We start from the raw sequence: 26,688 nt of genomic DNA on the forward strand, positions 1-26,688 counted from the left end.
TTAATGACATGCGATAATATGCCCCCCTATTACACCAGCTTAGTTTGAAAATAAAATTCATGCTTCACAATTGAAATACACTGTGATTCTCAAATACATTCTCTGGTAATTAATAATACAATACAGAGGTCATTCATAAAATCAGTTCAGGTTGGGAACCTGGTTTATAAATGAAGCTCTTTCTCAAATACGCAGAACATGGACAACACGCAGGGTTAGCTCCAGGTCAGCACATTTCTTTCCACGCTCCACCCCTCTTTTCGTAAACAAATGGGTGCTTAGCCTGCAAATATCATGGAAAGGCAAAGTCTAGAAGTTACAGGTTCGTTTGTAAAAATACTAAGTACAATCCAAGATAAACAGTATTACTCTTACTGCCAACTTAATATCAGGTGCTCTCTAAAGGAAAGAAAAAAAATCCTGAAATACAAGAGAGATCATTTCAGCATTTGGTATCAAGGCATTTGCACATTTGTCAGGAGGTGACAGAATAAGAGTGAACTTTGCAGCTTACTTTGCAATTGGACTTGAATTCAAAGGGCCTTCCTTCCAGCCTGCCCACCTGTAAACCATAACGTATGGTTTCTCAATAGCTTGCTTTTTTTCCTGGAAATAATTCCCTCATTTAGAAAGTACAAGTCAAAGTATTGTTTCCACACATGAATAAAGAGAGCTAACAACTACAATAGAAATGGTAAAAACGATCTTCGTAAAAATGTTCATCAAAATTCTCTGACATAGCAAAACATTCATTTGTAAAGTCAAGTCTAATACTGCAAGCCATTCACTCAAAGGTGACCTCGGGCACGTGTACTCTTGCCAGCACTGCAACAGTGATTACTTCCATATTTCTTGTTGTTATAGGATACAAACTCTGTAATACATTAAAGTTTCCTAACAAAGAGTCCAATTATTGCACTTTATAAAAATTCCAGTAATATCAGGCTTTTGTCCTACTTTTCTACAAACACCGATGCCCTGCAAGAAAAATTTGGGGGACCAAGTAATTTCTGAGGAGTAAGATGGATTTCTTGAATCAGTCTGAAATACTGAATCAAAAATGGAAAGGCTTACGAAATGAAAAGATGTACCCTTGGAAACAGATTTTGATTCACAGCAGCAGACAGACGTGTCCCTGCGGTACTGATACACGTTCTCTTTGCAGGGAAGAACGGGCACATGGCTATTATGTTCATATATCACATATAACTTGAGGACTGAGCAGAGAAACCCAAAGAACCACTAAATTCTTCTGCTGACTCTACAAGCCTGACAGGGAAAGTTCAATGACAGGCATATCAGAGTGGGAGTTTCTCTGTGAGCTCATGTATATTTGCATTTGCGTCAGCAATGGATATAGCAAACAGAAATGGCTATTTCAGGATGGAAAGTTACATAGAGTGAGTCTGAGAGGCCCATAAAAAAAGCAAATACAGCAGTTTTGGCCCTGCTTATAACCAGCTGTATCAATAGGGAAAAAAAGATAGAGGAGATTCTTGTGCCAGCTATCTAGAAAAAGATGCTGCTTGAACCGAAGTGATTCCCAAATCTATATGAGGCTTCCGGGCCAGCAAATCACTGTTAAAGTAACTTTGTTCCTCTGCTCCTTCAGCATGGGAACGAGTGCAGAATGGCTCATTCCAACCGTGGATAGTCCGTTTACAGCAACAATCATATCACCACACCTAAAGAAGGAAAAAAAAGCAAATGATGATTACTGCTCTGCAGTAACTAGCACACACCAACAAACAGCACTTCACCTCTGGGGTGACAGGTTTCCATCAGGTTGGAAGTGTAGCTAAAAAAACCCAAGGGGTTCAATTTTAAGCCTGTTTTACTACTGAAACTCATCTGGGAAATTCCCAATTCACTGGATTTCAATTCTAATACAAAAATAGTTCTGCCTTAAGAGCTGTCCTGTAGGGAAATGTGAGGAAAGAGAGTTGGCAAGATCTAATGGAGTCAAGAGAAGATGATGAGATAGCATGTGCATGACAGAAACATTTCTCTTTGTTTATGTGGATTACAACACATTTACACCAAACATGCCTTTACCGTAGGAGGTGTAAGTAAAGATACTTATGGTTGCCAACCACATTCCAACTGAGAACCTTGTTTTCAATGGCTTATGATTCTGTCTTGAAATCTCCTTCAGCAGATGGTTCAACTGAGAAGCTGTAGCACCTCTGTGTTTTGAAGCAGGGAATAGAAATTTGGGAGGGTGCTGTTTACTGGCGTTGAGAAAATTGACCTTGAAGGTTTAGGTTTCAGTTTTTACAAGCTCAAGAGAAACTTCAAAAAAGCACCTAAGTTCTTCCTACGTTGAGCATGCTCCATCTCCAAGCATCTCTTCTCTCTGACTTAGTGTGTGTTTGGCATTCCCCAAAGCAGTCGAAAAATGACTGGAGAGCAAACAGGACTTTTCCTGAAACTGATCCTCCCACCTACTGGAGGCACCAAAATGGATGGCAAAAAGATGCTCTCCTGAGCTCTCCCGGTGCCCTCCACTAGGGCAGAGCAGAGGAAGAAGAGGCAGTGTGACCAACACCAGCCAAATGTGCACTCAAAAGCGCTTCTCTGCCTGAACCAAGGTACCCCATCAACCAAACCAAAATGTTACAGTTCACCGAGTGGGGTCTCACTCACCCAGCCTTTCTGCTGAAATCATTTCACCTTCTATTAAATCACACCAGACAGATAATGTAGGCAGAAAAGTGTCTTAACTATACAACTGTGAAGTTATTTTCTCCCTTCCTCTCTAGCCTAACAAAACATTTAGATAATTTAAATGAAACAGAACAACTTCAAAAAGACCTGCCCCATGGTAACTTGTTGATGGCTCATTTTTAAGTCCATATTCTCAGTGAGACAGTACATTTGAACAGAGGGTACTGTATCACAATATTACACGAGTGTCTTTTCCACTCCTTACAAGGAGGTAAGTGTGACCACAACAACTCTTCCCCTCTTCTTAGGAAATGATGCTTGAATTTCCATTTGAAGACTCCTAGTTATTAATTCCCCAATCTGAAATTATTTACTTTGGGTTGAACTGAAATCTTTCATTTGATCCAAACTGTTTCATAGTTGGCCAAAAAAATGTAATTCTGTGTTCAGCCAAGCTATTTTTTCATTTATTTGTTTAGTCATTGAACTGAAAAATCAATTACTGGCAAAGCTCTAGGCCTAAGAACATTTTTTTCTTCAGTTGCTTTGTAAGTAAATCTACATGTAAAAATCATGCCGTAAAACCTCAAGTTGCATATTCTTTACTGCCACCTTCACAAAAAATCAGTTTATGAACAAGAGAATCCTAAACGAGACTAAGATGCATATATGGATACTAGACCTGGGGGCTGCATCCAAACATAATGTGTTAAGTAGAATCATATAATCTTTAAGGTCAGAAGGGACCTCAGGAGGTCTCTAGTCCCACCTCCTGCTCAAAGCAAGGTCAGCTGTGAGATCTGACCAGGTCTCTCAGGGCGTTATCCAGTTGGGTCTCAGAAACCGCCAAGGGCAGAGACCACACAACTTGTGCCACTGCCTGACCGTCCTCATAGGGAAATATTTTCTCCTTATAACCAGTCTCAACTGGTAGGTACTGGAAGGAGCTGTTAGGTGCCCCTGAAGCCCTCTCCTTGCAGGGCAAGTGCTCCAGCTCCCACCATCTCAGGGGCCTTCACTGAACTTGCCTCATTTATCGGTGTCTTTCCTGCCAACTAATGACTCTCAGGGCACTGGCATGGGGACTCAGTTCCTTAATGATCTTTTCAGAGATCTTTTTCATCTGCTTTCTCGCCTATCCATTAAAGCAGCAGCACCCATCTTCAGTACCAGAGTTTCCAGTAGTGGCTTCAGAAGGCTATATGAAAGGATAAAGCAGTTTTCCCTGCTTTACAGAAGTAAGTTCTAATTTTTTAGCTGTTCTCTAGGGAGACAAAAATGTTATGAACTAGCCAGTTCTGCACATACACATTTTGCAATGTCTCTTGGCCTAAAGAAGAGTTCAACAGGGAGACGGAGACAGCAGGTGACATCAGCACCGCAGCAGGGGAGGAGGACGGGAGATGGCAGAGGTGCCAGCACAAGCAGCATCTCTGACAGACGCCCCTTCCCCAGCAGAAGCACCCTGTACCTCCCTGCATCACGCTCAGCAGGGAGGCAAAGCACTACTGGGCTGCATGACGCTCCCCAGCACAAGATGCTACAGCATACTTCATTAAGCAATGAGTTGCACCAGCATATAACTATTTTAAAATGTTTATTATTTTTTAGTATTATTACTACTCCTGTTATTTTAGCTTACTTTAATCTTCCATCAAAGTACGCGGGAGTTCCAAGAACAATTGTTTTAATGAAGAAAGGCTGGTTCGTGTGGTTCTCCTCGTAGCCACCGACGATGCTGAAACCCCAGCTCCCTAAATTGCTCCGCCGCAGTACTACATCATGGCAGCTATGTAGGCAGCTGTGGAAAGGAAGCACATGGCAAGAGAAAAAGCCGTGTACACCACATATAGGTATTTTTCTAGTAGGCACAACACCTGCTGTCTCATCATTACCACTATGACAAGATCGAAGAGAAGGGAAGGGATGGCAATTACGCTTCTGTTCCCAAACAGAGTAATTTTGCAATATTCAAACTGATTACCAAAAAACCTCACAATCTTGAGGCAGAAGTGTGTTTAAAAAGAAATAAGGCAGTGCTAGAATAATTACTTAAACACAGTTAACTCTGTAAACTGACAGTAGTAGAATGGCATTTTAGGGATTTCACAGGTGGCACGGTGTGTTTAGTTTGCAAGTCAAAAATGCAATGCGTTTTTCTTCCACCTCCAGACAGTTTAAGCTTTTTCTACTTTAAGTAAAGATCTAGAAATCCATGCATCGTCTTCTCCACCTCTGAACTGATGCATCACCATTAATGAAAATACAAATAATTAACCATTTTATTACACAGAACATAAATAACGCAGATCATGCTTCACTATCTCCCCCAGTGAAAATTAATTCTTGCAAATGAAGTTGGCAATGACTGTAATAATAATAGTAAAAAAAACCCCCAAAACCCAAAACATAGAAATTAACTTCTGGGTAAAAAAGATGCCAAGTTCTTTACTGATGTACAACACTCCTTTAAAGAACAGCAGCACAATGCATAGCGTAACTTTAGGAGCCATGCATGGGCATCTGTAGTATATAAGCACTAAACCAGTGCTGAAGCATGGAAAGCAAGTACATTTACCAAAACTGAGAGCTCTTTATTGAGATTAGGTAACTCATTAATACTTGAATGGAAGTTAATTGACAGTAAAACTCAGAAAATTAAATTAAAAAGTGTGAAATCTTTAGAGGGCCAACGCATGGTTCTGTTACCTTCAACAACAATTCTGCTACCCATACACCTGGTTCTTGTTGTGGGTTTATGCTTAAACTACAGCCCTGAGCCTGGTAACTCTATCAGAGGGAGAGGAATTAACCGGCACGTCCTGACTGAAGTTAACAACACTATTCGCTGTACTGAGAGCTTTTCTTGATAGCAAGCGATGCTAGAATGAGCTTATAGCTGTAGCCACAAGAGAGTGAAAAACAGAAGAGTAAAAATGAAACACAGTGATGTCCAGTAGACTGCAGATTAGTCAAGGGGAGGGAGCTTGCTGCAAATCTTGGGAGAGTTTTTCTGTTTGGCAGAGGTGGTAGTGGGTTCTTGAAAAAAACGCGTGAGGATTTACAGCTATGGGCTTGTACGTGTGCAAGAGACCCGCGTCAAGAGTCTGTCAGAACGGCAAGTCTGATCCAATACTCTGAAGTTGTATATTTGGCCTCGTAAATTTAGGTAGTGGATTAGCAAAAAGACATGTGGGTAAATACTTTGCATTTTTATTAATAATCTCTCTGTTTTTAGATGTTCTACAGGAAGTTACGATACGGTTAAGCAATAGAAAAGATGACTTGTGTTCAATGAGAAGAATCCACACGGGTAGTTACTACGGTTTCTGAAGGGATAAACCAAGTCTATTAATCTCCTAGTTTCCTAAGAAAACATTGCTCCTGTTCACAGGCCTCTTCCTGAGCACACTGCCAACCAAATATAGCTGAGACGGTTGATCAGGCCGAAGTAAGGGCAGATGTGCTGCAACTAATAAGGTCTCTGCTTTTGTACCTCTCTCAGACTTGACTTAAAACAGGTAACTAATTACTTCATCAATTACTTCCGTACCTTGGAAGTCCCAGCCACATGACCCACGATGGTGACCAACTGGCATCGTATTCATTTTCACTGATGGTACTCAATTGTTCTTCATTAGCCTGGGGCTGTTCTTCTACAATCTGGACTTCCAAGGCTTTCAAGGCCACTACTGAAGAGGCAGCACTAGCTTTCAGCATGGCCACTGCCTCGCTGTGACTTAGGTTAGTCAAATCGATACCGTTGATGTTCAGCAGCACATCACCTGTTCAAAGGCGCAAGTGAGAACACATCAGTCTGTCAGAGTTGTTCCTACCGACAGCACCTCCCGCACCAGGGTTTCATTTAATACTGTATTTTTTGGAGCTGAGACAGTCTGAACTAACAGTCTGGGAACGGGAATAGCTCTGAAGCCTTATACTGTCACTGTGAAACATTAATGTTTTGAACTACTAAGCTGGATCAGTATCATTTATTTCCACATAACTCATCAAATGCTGTGGCTTCTATGGTATATCGCCCTCAAAATTTGAGATAGAAATTACCTAAGCACCTCACCGTCTTGGCTGCAACTGCTATTGCAGATGCCACTACATAACAGTTTCCAGTGGCGGATCCTAGGTCCACCCTAACTTTAAAAGGGAAGGAAGAATGGTGAAAGGAACAATACAGGCACCAAAAAGTAACCAACTCTTGTAGGTAAGTGAGGCTCCACAGAGCTTTTTATTTAGGTCTTCTGCTTTTTCTAACTTGTTACTCAGGAGAACAAAATGGAATTCAAAAACTACTGGAAAGGTTGGTACAAAAACCAGTCCATTAGAAGAAAGAGCGAGCATCTCTACAAAGATAATCTGGAAAGAGTCGAAGCCACTAAAAAAATTGCCACAATTTTTATTTTACTTCATAATATTTTAAAAAAGCCTCAGGATGAAAACAAGAATGTTATTTACTGTCCAAGCAGTGACAATCTCCTCTTTCACACAACGTCTCACTTACCGATGAAAACCAGAAAAAACAAAGCAAAAGCGCTAACACCTGGGTCACATTTGGAATGAGACTCCTTTTTTAAAAGCTTTTTCCTTCCAGGGAAAGCTAAAGTTGAAGTGCAGCTTAACTTGAAATCACTTTTGTTGCTGCTGTGGCTACTTCAATGTTACACAAGCAAGAGCAATTGTGATTCTTCTATCAAATGTTTTTCATAGTAGTACAGAAAAAGAAAACATACCTGTTGGTATGTGGGTGTAAATCTCCCTCTCTCAGAAGCATATAAGGATGCTCCCACACTGTTCTTTTTCAATTTGCAATCTGCAAAGTTTTTTTCCTAGATTTCTTTCCTAGAACATTCTGTAATTCTGTGAATTCTGAATCGCAGAGACCCCATAGGCAGTCTTTGTTTCACATACGACACAATAGATTTTAATCATCAAATGCTTTGCTATCGATCAGGCAGGACTGCCCTCACCTTCACCGAGTCCAACTTCCACCTCCTGACTCCCTTCTGCAAAGCCGAGGAACAAGGATGGGTACTGTAGCACCCCTGAAGACCAGCAAATCCAAGCTGCCCAGAGGATAAGAAAGCATTCAGGAACCAGGGTCAACACTGACGTAGCTTTGGGCGTAAACTTAGCACGGCTGAGCTGTGGCCTGTCATCAGAGCATTTCTGCCGTTCAGATATTATATGGACAGAGATGGGCCCCAGCTCACCAAATTAAACACAAAACCAGGATGTGTGCACTACAGTAAAAAGCACCACACCAGACCCTGAGCTCAGGGGATTAAAGAATTTAATGAGACATTTCCTGGTCTTATCCGCTTCCGCTGCTGTCGTTCTCTAAACATTCCTTTCCCAGAAAAGGTGGAAGTGTGATACTAAATACTCTATTTCCATTATTGAAACATGAAGAAAAGCATCCATCGTCCTACATCTGTGAAAGGACTTTTTGACACCATCTGACTCCAGAGAACGTACTCATCAAACAGCAGTCAGAGGCCACCCGTGCCACCAGGAAAGCCAAGCCCCACCTCGTTTAATCCTGCCATCTCTTGCCAAACACCCGTGAGGCTGTACACTTGTCACGAAGATGGGCAGTTCGCCACTTTTGCTGCCTCTGCCTCCTGCCACTGTCATTCCCAGAGATTCATGTGGCTCTTTTTTCACAGTAATGTGCTTTTCTTGGCATGTAACACACTGGGAAAGATCCTGTTTGACAAGGATAAATAACACTGTTAAAACTTAAAAAAATTAAAAAAAAAACCAGAACAAAACACAACAAAATACACCCCAAAGCTACACTTTGGCACTTTAACAGAATGATTTAAAAGGGCTAAGTAATGCAAATTGGCTTTGGCTGGATTTCCTCCAGGTCACAAAAAACCCCCAAAAAAGACACTCATCTAGGTACTTAAATATAGACAAAGTTTATAAAGGCCCATCTTGAAAATCTCACTCCAGTTTTTCTTAACATCCTACACTGGAATAAGCTAAATTTTAGGACTACGCTACAAAACCATATGGTCAAAAGACTGGACACAAAACAGAAACAAATCTTTTGATGTCTTGGTGAGCATCATTTGTCAGTAGAATATGGCCCAGGACTACAAAGAAGCTCCTAAGAAATGAAAACACATGTGTTTTCATGATGACAAAGAAAGACCATTTAAAGCCCTTATAGGTCATCTTTTCTTTCACAGCTGGGATGCAGAATCTCCCAGAGCACAAAGTAACTAAGGCCAATCAATGCTATAGGCTGGTAATGGGTGCCTTGTGCAGACTCCCTAATGATTACAAGGAAGACCCAAACTTGAAGCAAGAAGAGATCCTGTATTTTATTTTCTAATACCTGAATTATAAAGTTTAGCCCATATTTAGTTTTGCCCCATCAAAAGGAGCTAAACCTGAACCAAAATATATTTTATTTGCTGAAGCCCTTCCTCTTCAGGATATTTAGTGATACATTCAAACCACTGCACATACACCTGTAGTAGCATCTTACACTTACAGACTACTTGCAAAGAATCAAAAATAACAGAAGAAATAACCTGGGAGAGTCTTCCAACTACAAATACTTATTTATTCCCCTGCCTTCTCTTGGAAAATAGCAACACTGCTTTCTCTGACTTCCGATGCCACATGCTCCTTCTGACTGACTCTGCTCCTCACATATACATGTTAATCACATATGTAGCTTTACATATACAAACCACAGCTTATAAAGACAGCTCCTTCTTAAGTCTTCAGGCTTTAGGACTAACTGGCTGGTGCCATGCAATTATATAAACATATTTTAAGCCACAAGACTTCTAAGCCAACTGTAGGTTAATGAGAGGCAAAGATAAATGCTATGAAACATGGGAAATGTACGCTTGCAGGTTACATGGGACTTCCCACTTTGAAAGAGCCCACGGGTGGTACTGACAGGTGAGGGAAATCACCTTAGCTAAGGGATCAACTTTGGAACTGCGATATGAACACAACCCATGCTGGCAGATGGAAAGTGGGTTCAAGCTGTGATACAGATGAGCTGTAATCGTTGTGTTGATATGGCCTAACATTGTGGCAAGTACTAACGGCACTAACTGTATTTAGGAGCCTCACCTTTGTCCCTCAGGAGGAAAACAAGCTTTCTAGAGCCTCACTTGTTCTTTTCTGAAATTACCCAAACTTTTAAAAGAAAATACTATCAACACATGTAAATCCTGCCAGCAGAAGTATGACTCTAAACAGTGATGCCAACAGAGTGGACAGGAGGAAAGGTTTGGTTGACATGGTCAATATGACAATTACTTCACAAAATCAACTTCTCAACAGTGAGAAGTTGTATTTTTCTAACTACAAGAACATCTCAAGCACAGGCTTTATTTCTGCAGGTGTTCCAGATAATTTGACACTAGCTTCATTAGAGTCTCTTCATTCTGCCTTTCTCTCCCTGCTTGACCCTGCAGAACTCAGCAGTCTTGCAGCCAGCACTGCTGGCTCATTGAGGAGATGACACATCCCTCCAACATGCTGTGGATATGCTGGATGATGTGCACCACATCTCCTGTCCTTGCTGGTTGCAGCCAGCACAGCGGCAACAAAAAACCTAACGTTCTTGAATGACAGCTCTCCCATGCAGCAGTAACACATGAGCCACTGTCTTAGACAAGGTCTAACAACTACAGCTGTATGAGCTCAGAGAAGTTGCTTCTTTCACTGCAGTCAGCAAATCCAAAAAAATACTGAAAAGCTGTTGCATACCTTTTGTTCCCACTCCAGACATGAGGCAGGACTTGAGTACTTAGAAGCCATCATCTTTTTTTTTTTTTTTTAAGTAGGTGAAAAAGAAGGTATCACTCTTTCTTCCAGTCTTGCCTTGCTACACACTTAGACCATCACATCAGTAAAATGGTATTTATACCTCTTAGAAGGAGAAACACCAACCTTATGTGAGTTGGGTCTGCTGTGAAACAGCTGCTGGGACTGGTGTTGGTGTGAGGTGCTGTTGTGAGTCCCAGTGTCTCGGATAATACTGACCGTCTGTGACTTCAGGGGTCTAGAGATAATCAAATTCACTCTCTCCCCACTAGCCTGTCGAATACATAAAACAAAGTAATGAAGTTGACAGGATAGTGATTATTAGCAGAGGGGGAGGAAAACGTGTGATGAAATATGAAACAAGACAACAGCAGAACTTATTTTCCAGTTCCTAGGGATGCCACAAACTGCTTAGACTGCACAGTCCCTTACTTGCTCCTTGCTGCAATTCCCCCCATAACAGAGAGGATGTTATCACTCCTCCTTTGCCCCCAGTGTTACATTTACATCAGCTGGAAATCCTTTGCAAAAAGGACTGTTTCTCACTTTGTCTAGTGAAGCTTCAAACATTAAAAATCACCCAATTCCATCTGCAGCCTCCGCGAACTTCTGCAACACGTAGCAATAAAAGAAAGAAATGCCCACGTGATGGCTCCAGGGTCTGCAGATTTTGGTCAAAAGCTCTGGACATCTCTGGTACCTCGCAAAGAGACTTCCAAGAAAGATGTTATACCTGAGCAGACCATCAGATTCTGGAGTTTGGGGATTATCAGGAGACTCAGTTACCAGATGTCAAATAAAACATCAACTCTTTCTATTGCTGCAAACCCACACCTCAACAGATAAAGGTTACCCAGTGTAAAATTCTGACCACTTCACTGTATCCAAAAACTGGGAAACTGAAATTACAATTCCCAAGATCGTTGTTATTTTCCTTTAACTGCAAGGAAAGCTCTCGAAATGATTCCTGAAACAAATATTTACTACTCACTTGTGCTGGAGTTCGCTATGTGGTGCTTGGTTAAGCAAAGATGACTGCACTAGACTGCAAGAACCTACCACTGGTCTATTCCAACTTTCCTAAAAACAGAGCAATTTTCACCAACACCCCATCAGCAGGAAGCAGCAATGTGCTGCAGCTGTTTCCTTAGACTGGGAGAAAGGCGCAGACTAAAGGTTTTCCTGTAGGAACAGGGAAGGGTCATATGTCACACTGTATCAAGCTTTGGATAATATTTGTGTCCAGAGCAGAGCCAGTCATTTGGAATAGCCCTTTCTTAAACACTCAGAAAATGAATTTTACTGCATGGGACTCATGGAAGACCTATTTTTTCTTCCCAGCTGCTACCTGTCACCTCTACAAAGTCTGACAAATCACTTCCCTGTTTTAACCCCAATTCCATGCACTGGTGAATCAATACAAAACAAAGTCCACTTTTATAGAGTTTAGTGAGAGATTAAAACTACAGTACATACATAAATATAATAGTAATCCTCATTTTTTTTCTGCTAAGCAATAGCCTACATGGTACTTTCCTTGCTCACATGAGCTGTCTTCTAACCTTCAGGCTGTATGCTAGAGAAGACTAATTCACTTTTCACTTCTAAGGAGGTGAAGTTCATCTGCTAGGTGCCAAAGCAGACCCTGTTTTGCACTAGTATTTCCAGCACATAATTCACAGCGAATTGCATCGCTGCAGACTTTTAGGCATTACACAAGGTGTTCTGTCTGGGATGGACTCTACCCCAGGCTTTGCCTAAGAAATGAAGCTGAGCTAAGGACTCAGGTAGGGAATTCAAATTACCTGTATAACCTGAGCAGCAAGCTCAGGAGTCCCGTGCTTCAAGTCATGCCCATTGATTGCAAGTACGCGGTCGTTGCTGCAGAGCCTGCCGTCTTGAGCAGCCAACCCCCCTTCCAAAAGGTCAAGAATGAAAACTCCTGGCTCATCTGTTCTGCGTACAAGTTTAATGCCAAGCTGCTCGCTGGAGTCGCGTTTATGCAGCGTCACTTGAAAGCTGTCTTCCCGCAAGGAGCTGGTGGTGTCCGCGTGGTTGTGTGTGCGGCTGCCGAACCGCCTCTCCCTCAGCACGGTGAGGTGCAGCACCGAGCAAGGCTGGGAAAGCACAGCTCGAGCGTGGTTGTGAGACACGTTGCTTATGTCAAAGCTATTGACCTGCAAAACAACAACAACAAAAAAATCAGAATGATATTGTGGTGTGTTTAATTGTTCTTGGTTATGGAAATAAAGTCCTTTCCAAACTAAATTCAGAGCTCATTGCAAAACTGACCTTGGAGCAACCTGCATATCTGACCCTACCAGGCATCCTCTCTTGTCCTCCCATCCTTTCCTACAAACCCACTTTGGCTGCTGAATCTACAAACCTATTTAGAGAATCATAGAATCATTTGGGTTGGAAAAGACCTTCATGATCATCGAGTCCAACTGTAAACCTAACACTGCCAAGTCCACCACTAAACCATGTCCCTAAGCACCACATCTACATGTCTTTTAAATACCTCCAGGGATGGTGACTCAACCACTTTCCTGGGCAGCCTATGCTTGATAACCCTTTCAGTGAAGAAATTTTTCCTAATATCCAATCTAAACCTCCCCTGCTGCAACTTGAGGCTGTTTCCCATAAAGGTGACAATATCTCTCTAACAGCATACAACCTCTGTCATCATAGTCCAGGGTTTTTGTTCTCCTGGTCTTCTACACTTGTCTTCCTTAGATCTTTACATTGTTTGTTCTCCAAGACAAGAATTTTGCATGTTCTTTCAGTGTCAAGCCCAGCATGACTTAAGCTATAAAAATAATACATCCAAATCTCTGAGGAAAGTTTCAGTCTAATGATATGCAGTGTTTCCATGATGTGAAAAATTAAAAAAACCCTTGAAATCCAGAATAACAAAATTTGTTCATTTAGACAGAAGAAAAGGTGGTTTTACTAGTTCTGAAGTCTTAGCATGAACTTAGGAGTTTTTCCACTGACTTCAACTAGGTCAGAGTTTCAGACTTACAACCTGCATCACTCAAAATCCAGCTGTAAATGAAATACAGATTAAGCTTTCTCTCCCTATAAACAAGAATTGTGTTTGCTATGTGGCCCACTGATACAAAGATCAGTTATCTTCAGTCATTGCACTATAAAGTTAAGATAAAAATTGACAGTGCAATGAGATTTGGGAGAAAATAGGAGCACCACAAAAACCAGCACAAAAGCTGTATTTTCCTTGCTCTGTAAGAAGGGGTTCAAAGTTAACATTAAAACTTCATCCTTAGCACGTACTATTGTGCCCTGATGGAGGAACCCCTGCCCCATAATTTCAGCAGATAGAAACAAACACCAAATGGACTATATTGACCTGCCTTACCTAAGCCTTTTAATGCTTCCCATTGCAGCCTAAGTAAGTAAAAATATAAACTTGCAGCTTCCCACCATCTAACAGCAATATTAACACTCTAAGAAATATAGGAAGAGAAAGGACCCAGAAATCTATGTACAACAGTTGCCACATTTACATCATGCATCTGAGTTGAGGGTCTCCGAGAGGTCAGTGCTAAACAATCTGGCCGTGGTGGTTTCAGCACGGCGAAGGAGTAGCCGTACCCACCAGTACCCTACCCCTGCGAGATGCTGCTGCTCCTGCAGAAGGGGCTGTTACCCTCCTTGAGCTACCTCCGTCCTCCAGCCTGATGCCCAGCCCAAAGCCGCCGCTCTTGGCAGCAACACAAGCCCAGACACCAAACCACGGCCATGTCCTCGTCTGCTACTGCCCTGAGACAGGCTGTAACCTTGGGCAAGGAGGCATAGCTAGGAGAAATAACACTTAGAGTTGCCACCAGCAAAACCCACTAGGGCTCAGCCGTCAGAGCCCTTAAATTAAATCCAGTTTTATTTTTAGCTGTCGCTAGCTAAAGTAAATATATAAAATATGGAAGCATTCAAAGGGCACAGAAGAATATATGCAATAAAATGTAATTCTTCTTTCCACAAGGCAGTTCACAATTTCAGAATAAAACAGGCTTAGCATTTCTTGGGGAAGGAGATTCTCATTAGGACATGTTTTGCATGAATTACAGTCACAGCCCAGGACAAAAAAGGGACAATTTGTAGAGCACTTTGCAAATGTTAGGCACCTATCTATACCTTACAGACAACATATGCTTTTATGTAGCTGTTACTAAATGCTGTTCCCTCAGATCTTAAAAGGGTAATACTTCTTGTTTCACTGGGCAAGAAAATGCTGAGTTTCACCTTGCAGTCCCTTCTGGCTTTCCTTTAGTCCTTTACTGCTCATAAAAGCCTTTGAAGACATTTGCAGAAATATCCGACTGAAGTGTGCATGCTGAGCTGCATCTAACTCTGCACTTAATTACAGCTGGCAGAGACCGAGCCTGGTCATTTTAATACAACAGCTCAGCACCTGCACAGGTAAATTCAAGGCAATAAAGATATTGTATCTTCCAAAAAGTTTGGCTTTTACCTCCTGTACCTCTCCCTTGGCATGACAGAAGGACTCTGATGGACATCCCCCTAGCATCTGACAGCCCCAGTGCCAGCACATTGATAGGGAAGACTCACTGCAGCTTATAAATCCTATTTATAGTCAATTTATTGCCACTTACGGCTTTGGAAGCTATAATTGACACCTGCCCAACCAGCAAGAATTTCTGAAGCTTCACTGGAGCTCAAGCTATTCTGGCAACCAAGGAGAGCCCTTGAGTATCAAAATAAATTAGGCAGCATTCAATCGGTGTCTGCAACTGTTTGTTAAAAAGGCAATATTTTGGAAACCTCTTGCATTGCTTTCTTGGCCAGCTACTATCCTAACACTCCAAGAGAGGAAAAAGGCATGTTTCTCAATAGGGACTTTATTTTCTGAAGTGCAAACTAATTTCATTTGAAGGGTAACTACAGTATTTAAGCTACTTCTATAGGCTGGATTTCAAAAAGTGAAATGAAAAAGGCTGATACTATTTTTGGACTGATCTAGGCTATCAGATCAAAAGCAAACGTCGTTACTGAAGTAATTTTGAAATTATGGTAATATATTTGTTTCAGGTGGAATAATTAAATATAGAAAAAAGCTGGAGGACTGTCTTGTTCATGTAGAACTCAGTTAGTGCCATTCTTAACGAGTCCTATGAACAACGCCTTCCCCTAATATAAAATTAAAACTCAAAAATTAATAGACTTTGATCTTTTTACACTGTCTGTGGCTGTAACAAAAATACACACTCTATCATAACCAACTTAAATTTTAATTGTTTTTTTTTTTTAAAAAAATTTAGAATACCTTGCTTCAAATCATGCCAGTGAAGAATATCACTGACTCTTTTACACATACTGAAAGACGCAGGTCAACTGCCTAAGCTATTGGAAGGTAACAGTGAAGCCAGAATAAAACAGCAGTTTAGATGAAGTCAGCCTTACAATCCACAAATTGCTTTTTACATAGGACAAATTATGCCAACTTGTTAGCTAGAAGTAACCTTTGGTTCCTTCGGAAAGCATGCATAAAGTTGAAATACAGACCAAGTCCCACAACATTTAAAAACAGAAAAATAAACTCGTATTTTCAACATTGGTAAGAGACGCTAAAGAGGAAAAATGATTCCAGGGACTAGTCTGACAAACAATATAAAGCATCATAGACAAAAGTGCTAGAACAACAGGTTCTGCTCTGAACATTAGTTTGCCTTCCAACTGATAATTGCAAAGTTAACGTTTATACAACATAGTCTGACAAGGAAAATCTCCCATCTCATTTAACAGGCAACTCTGCAAGGAGTGAATGGAAAGCAAGCAGACAGAATACGTAATTAGGTTTCATACTTGAAGTATTTGGTCTCCAACAAGAAGTCTTCCATCTCTGGCAATGATCCCATCTCGATAAACCTCTTGAATGACAATGTTGATCAAAGGTGTTTCATTGCCACCCACTATGCTAATTCCTAATTCGATATAAGGATTGGACCGATGAATTTCAATAGTAGTGATCTCTCCTTCAGGCAAGGCAGGTGGCTGTTGATTTGCTGCCAATTTTTTTACAAAAAGAAAGATGATTAATATCCTTTATACCTTGTTCACTTTCAATAAAGCAAATCACCAAAGGACAATGCAGACAGGGCACACGACAATGGTTTAACAATAAACTAAACAAGTGCAATTGGATTAGTTCCACTGCTTGCTGGAACACCTAGCTCATTAGAAACAGCTCTCTAATGACTTAGTAGCATCCATGCTTCCTGAAATGGGGTTATTTGGATTTGAAAAGGATATTCTGAGCCCTTGGGATCCTGTCCTTTATAATAAATTTCATACACTTCATTTCCAATTTGGTCACTTGTGTGTTCACGTTTGGTGATGATGTTAAAAATGTGTTTTAGGGGTTACCCCACGGAGCATGACTTGGTCATGCCTCTTCATCACCTGGTCTCACAACCGCACTAGGAGCTGCCATTGAGTTACCACGTCAAGAGAAGGAGCCCATTTCTGAAGCAAACATGGAGACAACTAAAGAGGAAAAAGGGGGATGCTAAAGGATGCCAAGTACATAGGAGAAGGAAGGAGACAGCTCCACCTTCCTCTGTGGTAAGGCTCAGCGCTTCCTCTCTATAATCCCAGACGCTAGAGACTTTACTGCTTGTTCGATGCAGATGGATGCAGGAGTTACTCAGCTGCCTTTTCGTTCGAGCAGGACAGCACTCCGTGTGTGGGGAGGCTGCTGATCCGGACGGGGGGGGAAGGGGAAGAAAAAAAATCTCATCTTAGAAAACAACTTTTGTAATTTTAGAGAAAATATGCTTCTTCCAACTTGCTGTGAGGCCAGTGCTACTAGTAGATTAACATGAACTACTGTAACATGATACAATAAATGATGATACAGCACCATGATATCTGCCACACACTCTGAGATACTTCTTTCCTTCCTAACTGTGACCTTATCCCAACTGTATACTTGCACATAACCGAAACCCACTAGTATTTCTCCAGGAATCGCAAAAGAAAAAGAGCGGAAGATGAAGATGCGCATTCACAGTTGGTAAGAGACAAGCTCTGACACCACAAATGTTTCCACATCTGATAAAAGAAACCTGAGAAGATAAGTGAGGACATACTGTCTGCTACTGTGTTCTCCTCAAAAGGCGGATTGTCGATGCCGGGCTCGTCTGTCCATGCGGGAAGAGCGGGCGAGATGAAGCTCTGCTCGGCTGGCACTATTCCCTGATCTGTGTCCGGAGATAAACTGCTAGGCTGCTCCGTCCCGCCGGGACCGCTCTCGCCCTCTGCTTCTGCTTGCAGCTTGCTCATTTTCCTTCTCTCCAGAGCAACCCTTCGATGAGAAGCCCCAGGACACCTGTGAAGACAATGTTTATACCATGCTTCAAGCCTGCACAAAATGCCTGAGTACTCCATCAAATGAAAGCAGTCTTCTTCAAAGCCACCGCTTTAAACTAATCATAAAAAATATTAAACACATTGAATTTTAAGGCCAAAATACGTTTTAGTGGGCAGAACCCCAAAACATTACTGCTTTCTTCACAAAACTTCTACTACACGTTTTTTTGGCCATGAACTAAATGTGCTGTGTAATGTGGACTTACTCTGTTATGTACATTCCAGTTTCTGGAAGATAGCCTTGCCAAAAAGATTAAACAGGACTGGCATAAAACTCCACATAAAAGAAGCCCCGTTCAAAGACACATTTGAAGACCGCTGAAGCACTCTCTGTACACTTTAGTAAGCCAAGAGAGAACGAAGCATTGTATTTTCCTGGGGTCATTTGGGGGAAGAGAGAGAGATGAACTTCTTACCCGTACTGCAGTCTAAGTTTTAAAATATTGACAAAAAATTATGCTTGTCTAGAAGTTTGTATGAAAAGTTTAGCAAAAGTAACAGCTCTGCTCATCATCTCCTCTTGAATCAGTAGGTGTTTCATCCTCCTCCTGTCTCCCCTTTTTTCTTCCTGACTTCACAGAAGAGGTGCAATTTTTTACTTTCCCTCACATAGTAACGCCCCATCAGCATTTTGTGCTTTTCACTGTAAACTAATTTTTGTGAGTTGCCATTATTCCTAATGCAATGATTTTTTTCGCTTATGTTTAATATCCTCCAATAGTTTATTGCAAAGAAGAGCTGCAATGTTGCAAATTCAGGGAAAGCCTTCATTTATCAAATGGTCTTACATTTACATGTAGATAATTGGATGTGGTCATCAGTCTTACATTTGCCTGTGTGACAGTTTTGCCAGCGTCTGATATTTCACTTCTTACAGTTTTTGATGTCCTTAAAGTTCCTGCTTCTGGAGCTGCGGACCACCTAAAGACCCTCGCATTGTAGCAGTGTCAGAAAAAAGGAGCCGTGTTCTTGAAATGACTCCCTGTCTGGGAACTTTACGGACTGCTATAACAAAAGAAAAAATGCTTTATTTTTACAACAGAAGAAATGTGTAAACAGAGCGAAAACCAGCAAAAGTCTAACCATGTCCTAACTTGTTAAACCAGAATGTTTTTGAGAATCACAATTCTGTTCTGACATTCTGTGAAGGGGATTTGATAATTAGATGGTTAGACTGTTTCAGCATGAGGGATTTTGAAGAAATATTAACAAAGTTATTCAGCTCTGAAGAATGTTGATACAGCTTTTGTGACCCCCAGCAGTGTTACACATACATAAAGTGATCTATATCTCTCTATATATAACATGATAGGTATGTTCAGAAGAACGGCGTAAGGTAATGCAAATGTGCTGTGAAATACGCATAAATACATAAATTGGAGACAGTTCACATTATGAAATGACACATTTAAGATATCATTTCTTGGGGGTTTCCCCAAGGCGATGACTGGTCATCTTGTTCTTCAAAGTTAAGAAAGTGCAAGCACGAAAGATGAAGATTATGTGAAAGATTTTGCTTTGTGAAAAAGTTTCTCTGATTTTAATGAAGGAACACAATCCTACTTCTTGATTTTGGTCAGGTAGTATTTACTACGTAAAATCATTGGCATGGTGGGACTGATGAGCTAAGAAATCGGGCTGGTCTCAATTTGTTCTGGTGGCCAGAGACCCACAGTACAGGTGAAACTCAGCAGGAAGTTTTTATCATTCACCATTTCACAATGCCAACCCCAAAAAAGAAGCCCAAAAGGCCAAGAAAAGGAAAGATGCAATCCCTTCCCTCAAAATTTCTAAAATACTTTAACTTGACGGGTTAGTCCCACACTCCCCCAAATCTTAGCACTGGCAACAGGAAAAAAAAGGACCAACCTCCAACATCACTCACTTCTGCAGCAACACAGCAAGGGGCAAATGCTCTTGCAGGGGAAACCTCTTCTCTGCTGGGAGCTCGAACAGATGTGCTCTCCCACAATGATCCCCAGGAGTTTAGGACAAAGCCACCCCAAGCTGCACGTCCTTGCTGTCCCTGACTGCTCTGCTATAGGGATGCCACTTTTAAGCAGAGAGGTGAATGAATAGCTCAAAATTGACACCGTCAGAGGACCACATTTCAATCCCACCAAACTTGGGCCGCAGAGTCCAGCCTTACTGGACTACTTTATGAACCAGTCACTTCCTTTGGTCTCTTCCACCAAAACACTGTGCTGTTGACTCTTACTCAGCCAGTTCACAAGGCCCGTGGATCCCAAAGGAGCTAGTGTAGGTGGCAAAGCGCACCTTGGAAATTTATTGTTTTTTAAACTGTATCAAACCAGGACAGAAGAAAAATCAGCCCTGGAAGTGTCCTGTTTCTGTCAAAGCCTTCCAAACCACGGCCAGGTCCTCCCCCACCCTCCTTCACAGAGCACATTCCCCCATCGTTACCTGGCAGCTGATGAAAGTCGTTGTGCGAAATATAAATAGATTTGAGGTTTATTTTTGCCAATGATATTTAATTATCATTTCAAAGACTAATATCAAGAAATGTAAACAGTCTCCTGAGCACACCTACTCCGCTCAGCGGAATCCCTTTTGTGCAGCACCCTACAAGGCAAAAAAGGGAAAAAAAAGATTCTTCCCCAAATTAACCAGTATTTGTAACAGACTACGACTTTCAGCATGGTATAGTGCAACTGCATTGCCCAGAAAGTAGTTGTCTGGTGGAGACATTAATTCATGGGATGCCAATTCCTCGGTCTTTAAACACAATATGCCACCTACCAAGCAGCAAAGCCCAGTATTGGTATTCAAGCACATCTATAAGGAGATTTTTCATTTCCACTTGCAACATAAAAAGATTTTTATTGGCAGTAGGAATGTATTATTCACAAACAGCAAAACCATACAGCAGTTGTAACAGTTAACAAGCACCAATAAATCTCTAAAGGTGCACACCTTCACTAATACTGTTTTTGCCAAATATCTGGAATAAAGAGCATTTTGGACTAAATCTTGTAACAAGTTATGTACACAGATGGGCATCTTGGGATCAAAACGAGCATTGAAGATTGTTTTTATGGGTACAGGAATCCATTCTCATACAACAAATTGCATAAATAAGGGCTGAAATGAAACAGAAATGTGTCTTACAGGAACGGCATTTCGTACCTACCTACAAAGCCTGAATATCTTGGCTAGGAATGAGAAGAAAGGCAGGAACGTTTTTTAGACTTTCCAGAAATTATTTCTTTCATGACTCAAGATGCTCAAGAGTAGAGATACTGAAACAACCAGCTAAAGCAACTGAATGATGTTATGTATTGGGAAACTCAAAAGGCAGTTGTTCTTGGAATATAAAATGAGCTTCTGCTTATATTCATCAACTCCCTCCTCTCCTCCCTTCAGCACCAGCTTCTGCTCAATTCTGGAAGGTGACAAAGCATAGCTTTTACCTTCAACTTCTCTTAATCCAGATCAGACAGAGAAGAAAAGTTTTCTTCTTTTTTTTTTTTTTTTTTCCCCAGCCAAGTCTGCTGGGTTTCTCATTTAAAAGCTGACTTCTTGGAACACTAGCAGCAATCCCTCTCTGCAGATAAAAAGAGCTTTCATACAAAATTAAGATGTAGTTTACAGTGTATTCCTTGGAATAACAGTAGGGGCTTGAAAAACACATTTGCTCACTGACTACTGAAAAGAAAGATTTCATTGTAACTTATGCCATCAGCTTCTGCCCAGTCTAGAGGTTCGATAAAACCAAACACACCAAATAGCCTCAAACCATTTGCACTAAATTGTTTTCCAAGCAGGAGCTGAATTGAAGCAAAGCCTGCAGAGAAGCAGCTCAAATGCCTTTCCTATTGCTCATAAAACTTTGCCAGCAAAGTGACCTTAAGCAGTAATTCTGGCAAGATTTACAGCTGCAATTTCAAGTAAAACACGGTGCTGCTTTGGAAAATTAAGTGTTTGGGTCTTGGTTTTTCTATTGCCAGCAAAAAAACAGAAGAAGGAAAAAAAAAAAAGGAGGCCCCAGGAGTTATCTAGATTTGGGAATCAGAGAAGACTCAGGAAAAAGAAAAAAGAGTGGTTTTGTTGGACATTTCTCTGTCACACCCAATGATTTCAGAAGCCTACAAGCAGCCAGGTGGCTTCAAAGCAGAGAACAACCACAGAAAGATCCTTCACCTTTCCAGCAATAGAAGGAGTCCGTAGGGCATGGAGAAACTCTGAATCTGTTGCCTATCCAGTTACTCGGGTGTAAGAAAAGACCTGCCAGAAGAGGCTCAAATCCTACAGATCCTCTTCACTTCTGGTGCTACAAAGAGCAGGGTAGGGACAGTGCTTGCAGCTAACACGGGACCGGGTGGGAAGAACAGAACTCAGCAGCACTATCATAAACACCAAAATAACTGGGATTGCCAAGATTTTGAATGATAAAATCCTGTATCTCTACAACTAATTTTCTGGTGGATCTTGTTAATCTAAATCCACGTATTAAGTGTGCTGACTGACATACAGTGAATAGCTCAGTAAACTTCTTCAATTCCAGAAAATATAATCCTATGTAAAGTTCAAACTTAACTTGACATAAAATTGGCTTGAATGCTGGCCTCAACATTAAAACATTTGGAAAAATGTCTCCATCCAAAATGACAACTTAAACTACCATAGGAGAATATAGGAGGGGAAAACTGAAGTCCAACTCAAAAGCAATACATAAACACAATGCCTAACCCTCTCATTAAAAAGTTGTACGCATTTCAGAGTATGATTTTGTACAATGGAGCTTCTTCAGGTCTGAATAATACATAAGAATTAACTAAATTAAAATAATACACAGAAAAGCTCAGTAATTTTTTTGTCAGATTTCCTGCTGATAAATTTACCTTTGATATTTAGAAGTGGAATTGGCACCTACTTTACTGAACATTAACAATTTTTCTATACCAAGTGACTAGGAAAACCAGTACAACTCAGCATTACGCATATATTTTTTTCCTTTAAATCAGGTTATATGCCTTGTGTTTAACTTTGAAAACCACAGTTCCCAAGTGAATGTGATGAAACTGAAAGACTGATAAATCAAGAATATTTTCTTTATGCAACGAGGTATCATGGAGCGCAATTAGCGACCACGAAGTAGTCAAGTTTGTGTCTTGTGCCTCTCATCTCCTTGCTGGAGCAGCTTGCAGTAACCTTACACTCCGAGGTGCTTGGTGGATACGATGACATCTTCTTCCAGCTTTTATGCTCAAACAGAGCCGATTAGAACAACACTGGAAAACCTGAGTGTGAATGTTTTAGACAGTGAAAACTAACCAGCCATATTGCATTCCTTAGGAATACAAACTAGCTCATGTAAGGGCTTGTTGAGACTGGTTTATATTAATCTATGCTGAAAATTATAATAATACTGAATTTTATATTTCTTTCCTACATTTAATGATCAGTAGTAGAATTTTACTGGATTCACTAATCCATATAAAATCAAATTCAAACTACACAGTTGCTGCCATCGTTTATGTCAGCAATGATAATTTACAGGTGTTCAGACATTTGCAAATAAACTTAATTGAAAACTGTAAATCACCATATACTCAAAATGCATATCGGCATCCCAATACAACAGAAGGAATTGAAGATGAGCGGCCTTCTGCAACTGAAATTTTTTTTTCAGCTGACAAACAGGAAAAGCTAGTGACTCAGCTCACTCAGATTTCATAATAACCTTGTGCATTAAGTAAATGAATATTTAATATATACCTAAAGCGAGCATGCTTAGTGTTCCATGTACAAATAAATTACACAGCCTTGTCGTAAACAGCCCTAGTATCACTCAAAGAGATGCCAACCAAGGAAAACGGACTGAAAAGGTGAGGAAAATGACAGTGGGAAACCAGAAGATGAACCAAATATGTAGCAGGAGTCTTGCTAGCATTTTGTCTTTTATTAAAATCAAATCAGTTTAATACTAGGATTATAAATCAAACAAACAGGCTGCCTCACCACCCCCAAGTCATCATATAGATCAGAAATTACTTGCCTGGAGGAAACAAGCAAGAGCCTAAGCTAACATAGAAACTGTGTGGAGAAGTAAAAAAAGGAAGAAAAGCCAGAGAGAAAGGCTCCTCATTACTCCCCGTACCTCCCTGACGTGGACACTGGATGCATACATTCATGCTGTGGCTACAACAACCAACAAAAGCCGGGCAACCCCAGGCCCACCACAGTCTATAGGGATGCTGCATGTCCTGCACACCCAAGGTCCTCCTCCCAGCCTCTGAATCCCCAGAAGCCTTCAGGATTTGGGCAAGAAGGAAGAGGGCACGCTGGAAATACGCACGTGAACAAGCTGTTTCCAAGGCAGGCGGTGGCTGCTCTCTTCCCCTTCTCTGCGGAGCGCTTGCCTTCACGCACACCCCCACCATGCCTGACTCCCAAACAATCTCCTCCGCAACGTCACCCTTCACTCAAAGGTGGTCTCCAAGAGTCTCCAAACAGACAAAGACTGAGAGATGGAAAGAAGTTCATGGAGTAGATCCATGCACCTCTCAAATAAACCTTTCCATATGGGTACCCACCAGTGTCGCTGGACTGGACTGAGGACGGGTGGAGGAGACACACAGTTAAGACCACCCTCCTTTTGGGGAGGGCGACAGGAAAGGAAACTTCTCCCCGTCCTGCTGCAGCCACCACTGTCCCTCCCTCTGGGCCCAGGGTTTTCAATCCCAATGTGGAGGGTTTTTTGCCCAAAGAGGTGGCACAGATAAGACTACCAAACCATGAAACACCCTCATGAAATGGGCAACTGCTGAAGTTTATGCAGGCTGGTTTAAAAAATAAAAGAAAAAAAAAGAGTATCAAATTGAAAGAAAGCAAAGCAGGTAAGAACAAAGCCCATGATGAAGTCATGGAAATGAAAAGATCTCATCTCAGCCGGTGACCGAGGAGAGCAGAAGAGTTAGGACTCGTACCATCCATTTTTGCAAAGAGTTGCCAGACGATATGCTTGTTTTTAGAAACACTGCTGACAAAAACGCTCACATACTGAATTGTGTTTCCCTAGTGCCTTTTGCTGTACAATGGATATGCTCCATGCTTATTCTTCTGGGTTTGATGCTTTTTTGCAGGGACAGTTACATATTTTTCTGAAACCTCTCTCTGCAAAATGAACATAGGTTTTCCAATAGCATTCAGTTGTACACAGGGAATATTTTTTGGTAGTAAATGCAATTCACCTGAAATGGATCCTTCTTCACTATACTCCTCCTACAATTTCATAAATCTCTAAACAGTGTAAAGTTAGTTGGTATAGATATGCATAATATTTTTTTAGCCCTGACTCATTAATTCCACCATATTTTAGCTTTAACATAAATGGTATGTCCAAGTTTTGGTTCATGACTCATGTAATGAAATAGCTAGTGATTATAAAAACTCTGTCTGTTTATTTACTGAAAATATTCTCCAACCTGTAGAGGAAACAAAAGAAGTCAAACGTACCTCTCAAAACAAGTTTAACATTTTTCCATTAGAAAAATGGCATTGCCTTACAGAGAAGAATGAAACACCTTCACGTAGCAGGGTACCGCACACACAGTATGGAGGCAATTCCTTTGCTGGAAGAACAAAGCACGCTAGTCTGCACAATATGAAGTATCATTCTATACTGTCAACCTGTTCAGTAAACAGATTTTTTTTTAAAACTAAGAAAAATAGGTTTTGCAGGACTCTCGAGAGATACCCTGTCCATCTGCCTACCTCAAAGCAGAATCAATTCTGCCACAACTGCTCCTGATAAGGGTTGGTTTAGCATGTTCATAAACACTTCTGAAAGTGGGGAATACACAACCACCACCTTGGGCAATCTACTTGCCAATCTATGCCAGGGCCAGACCACTATAAAGCTTTTTTTCCTAAAATCTGAACTAAATCTCCTTTGCTCCTATTGCACTATTTCGTTCCTCTTTGCAGACAGAGTTTGCACATCTCTCATTTTTCCCCTCCCTCAGCATTTTTTCCCCTACCATAAACAACCCTCATTTTCTTTAACTTTTTCTACTAATTCATGTTTTTGAGACCTCTAATGAATCATGTCATTCTCCCCATGACTCTCTCCAAGTGTTCTTCACTACTTCTGCTGTGATGTCCAAAACAGGATCCAGTGTTCTAGTTGCACACAGTTACAGTCTGACCATTTCCTACGGTTTTCTACAGGAAATTTAAAAACCACCAACAACCCTCTCCCCTCTCCTGCCCCCAATTTCTACCACTACACAAACGGGCCTACCAAGCGTGTAAGGAACACGCAATGCAAGCATCGGCACCGCTCACCTGTTTTTGAGATGTGCCGCCAGGTCACATCGCTGCATGACTTCCTGACACACAGAAGAGAAGGGGCACAAAACAAATAGCTTGTCTAACAGTTTATGAACAAGAATGCTGGATTTTTTGCAGAGTTTAAAATGGAGTCTTTTTCGATCCAGCGGGCAGAAATCTTTCTCCTGCAGAAAGTTCCTTAGGCACTTGTAGCAGAAAGTGTGTCCGCAGGGAGTGTCCAATGGCTGCAACAAGGGCTGAAGGCAAATGTGGCAGACCAAATCGTCATCCACTTCGTTCTGGTAGTTGTAGAGATGGTTCTCCCTTGTCCAGTGCTGCTGGCCACACTCAAAGCATAGAGGGTTCAAGGAGGCATTCTGCTCCACCGAAGCCATGTCGTCACCTGCAGTCCCCATTGTACAGCTAAGAAGGCTGACGGATCCTCCTCCTCCTCCTCCTCATAGGATGGGGTTGTTCACATAAAGCTCAGAGGGAAGCAAC

At 41.3% G+C, this 26,688-nt stretch overlaps 1 protein-coding gene across 1 annotated transcript; it reads right to left on the reverse strand.

Annotated features, from left to right (window-relative positions):
- LNX2 (ligand of numb-protein X 2) lies at positions 1-26,688 on the reverse strand. The gene is made up of 9 exons (XM_009820919.2): positions 26,203-26,688; positions 17,613-17,851; positions 16,327-16,526; positions 12,288-12,659; positions 10,609-10,755; positions 8,211-8,388; positions 6,221-6,452; positions 4,310-4,468; positions 1-1,685 (listed from the first exon to the last, which is right to left on the reverse strand). Exons 1-9 carry the CDS (start codon positions 26,601-26,603, stop codon positions 1,550-1,552), a joined length of 2,064 nt encoding a protein of 687 aa, XP_009819221.2. The 5' UTR covers positions 26,604-26,688; the 3' UTR covers positions 1-1,549.

Source organism: Gavia stellata, chromosome 1 (genome assembly GCF_030936135.1).
Source record: "Gavia stellata isolate bGavSte3 chromosome 1, bGavSte3.hap2, whole genome shotgun sequence".
Classification (NCBI taxonomy): Eukaryota; Metazoa; Chordata; class Aves; order Gaviiformes; family Gaviidae; genus Gavia; species Gavia stellata.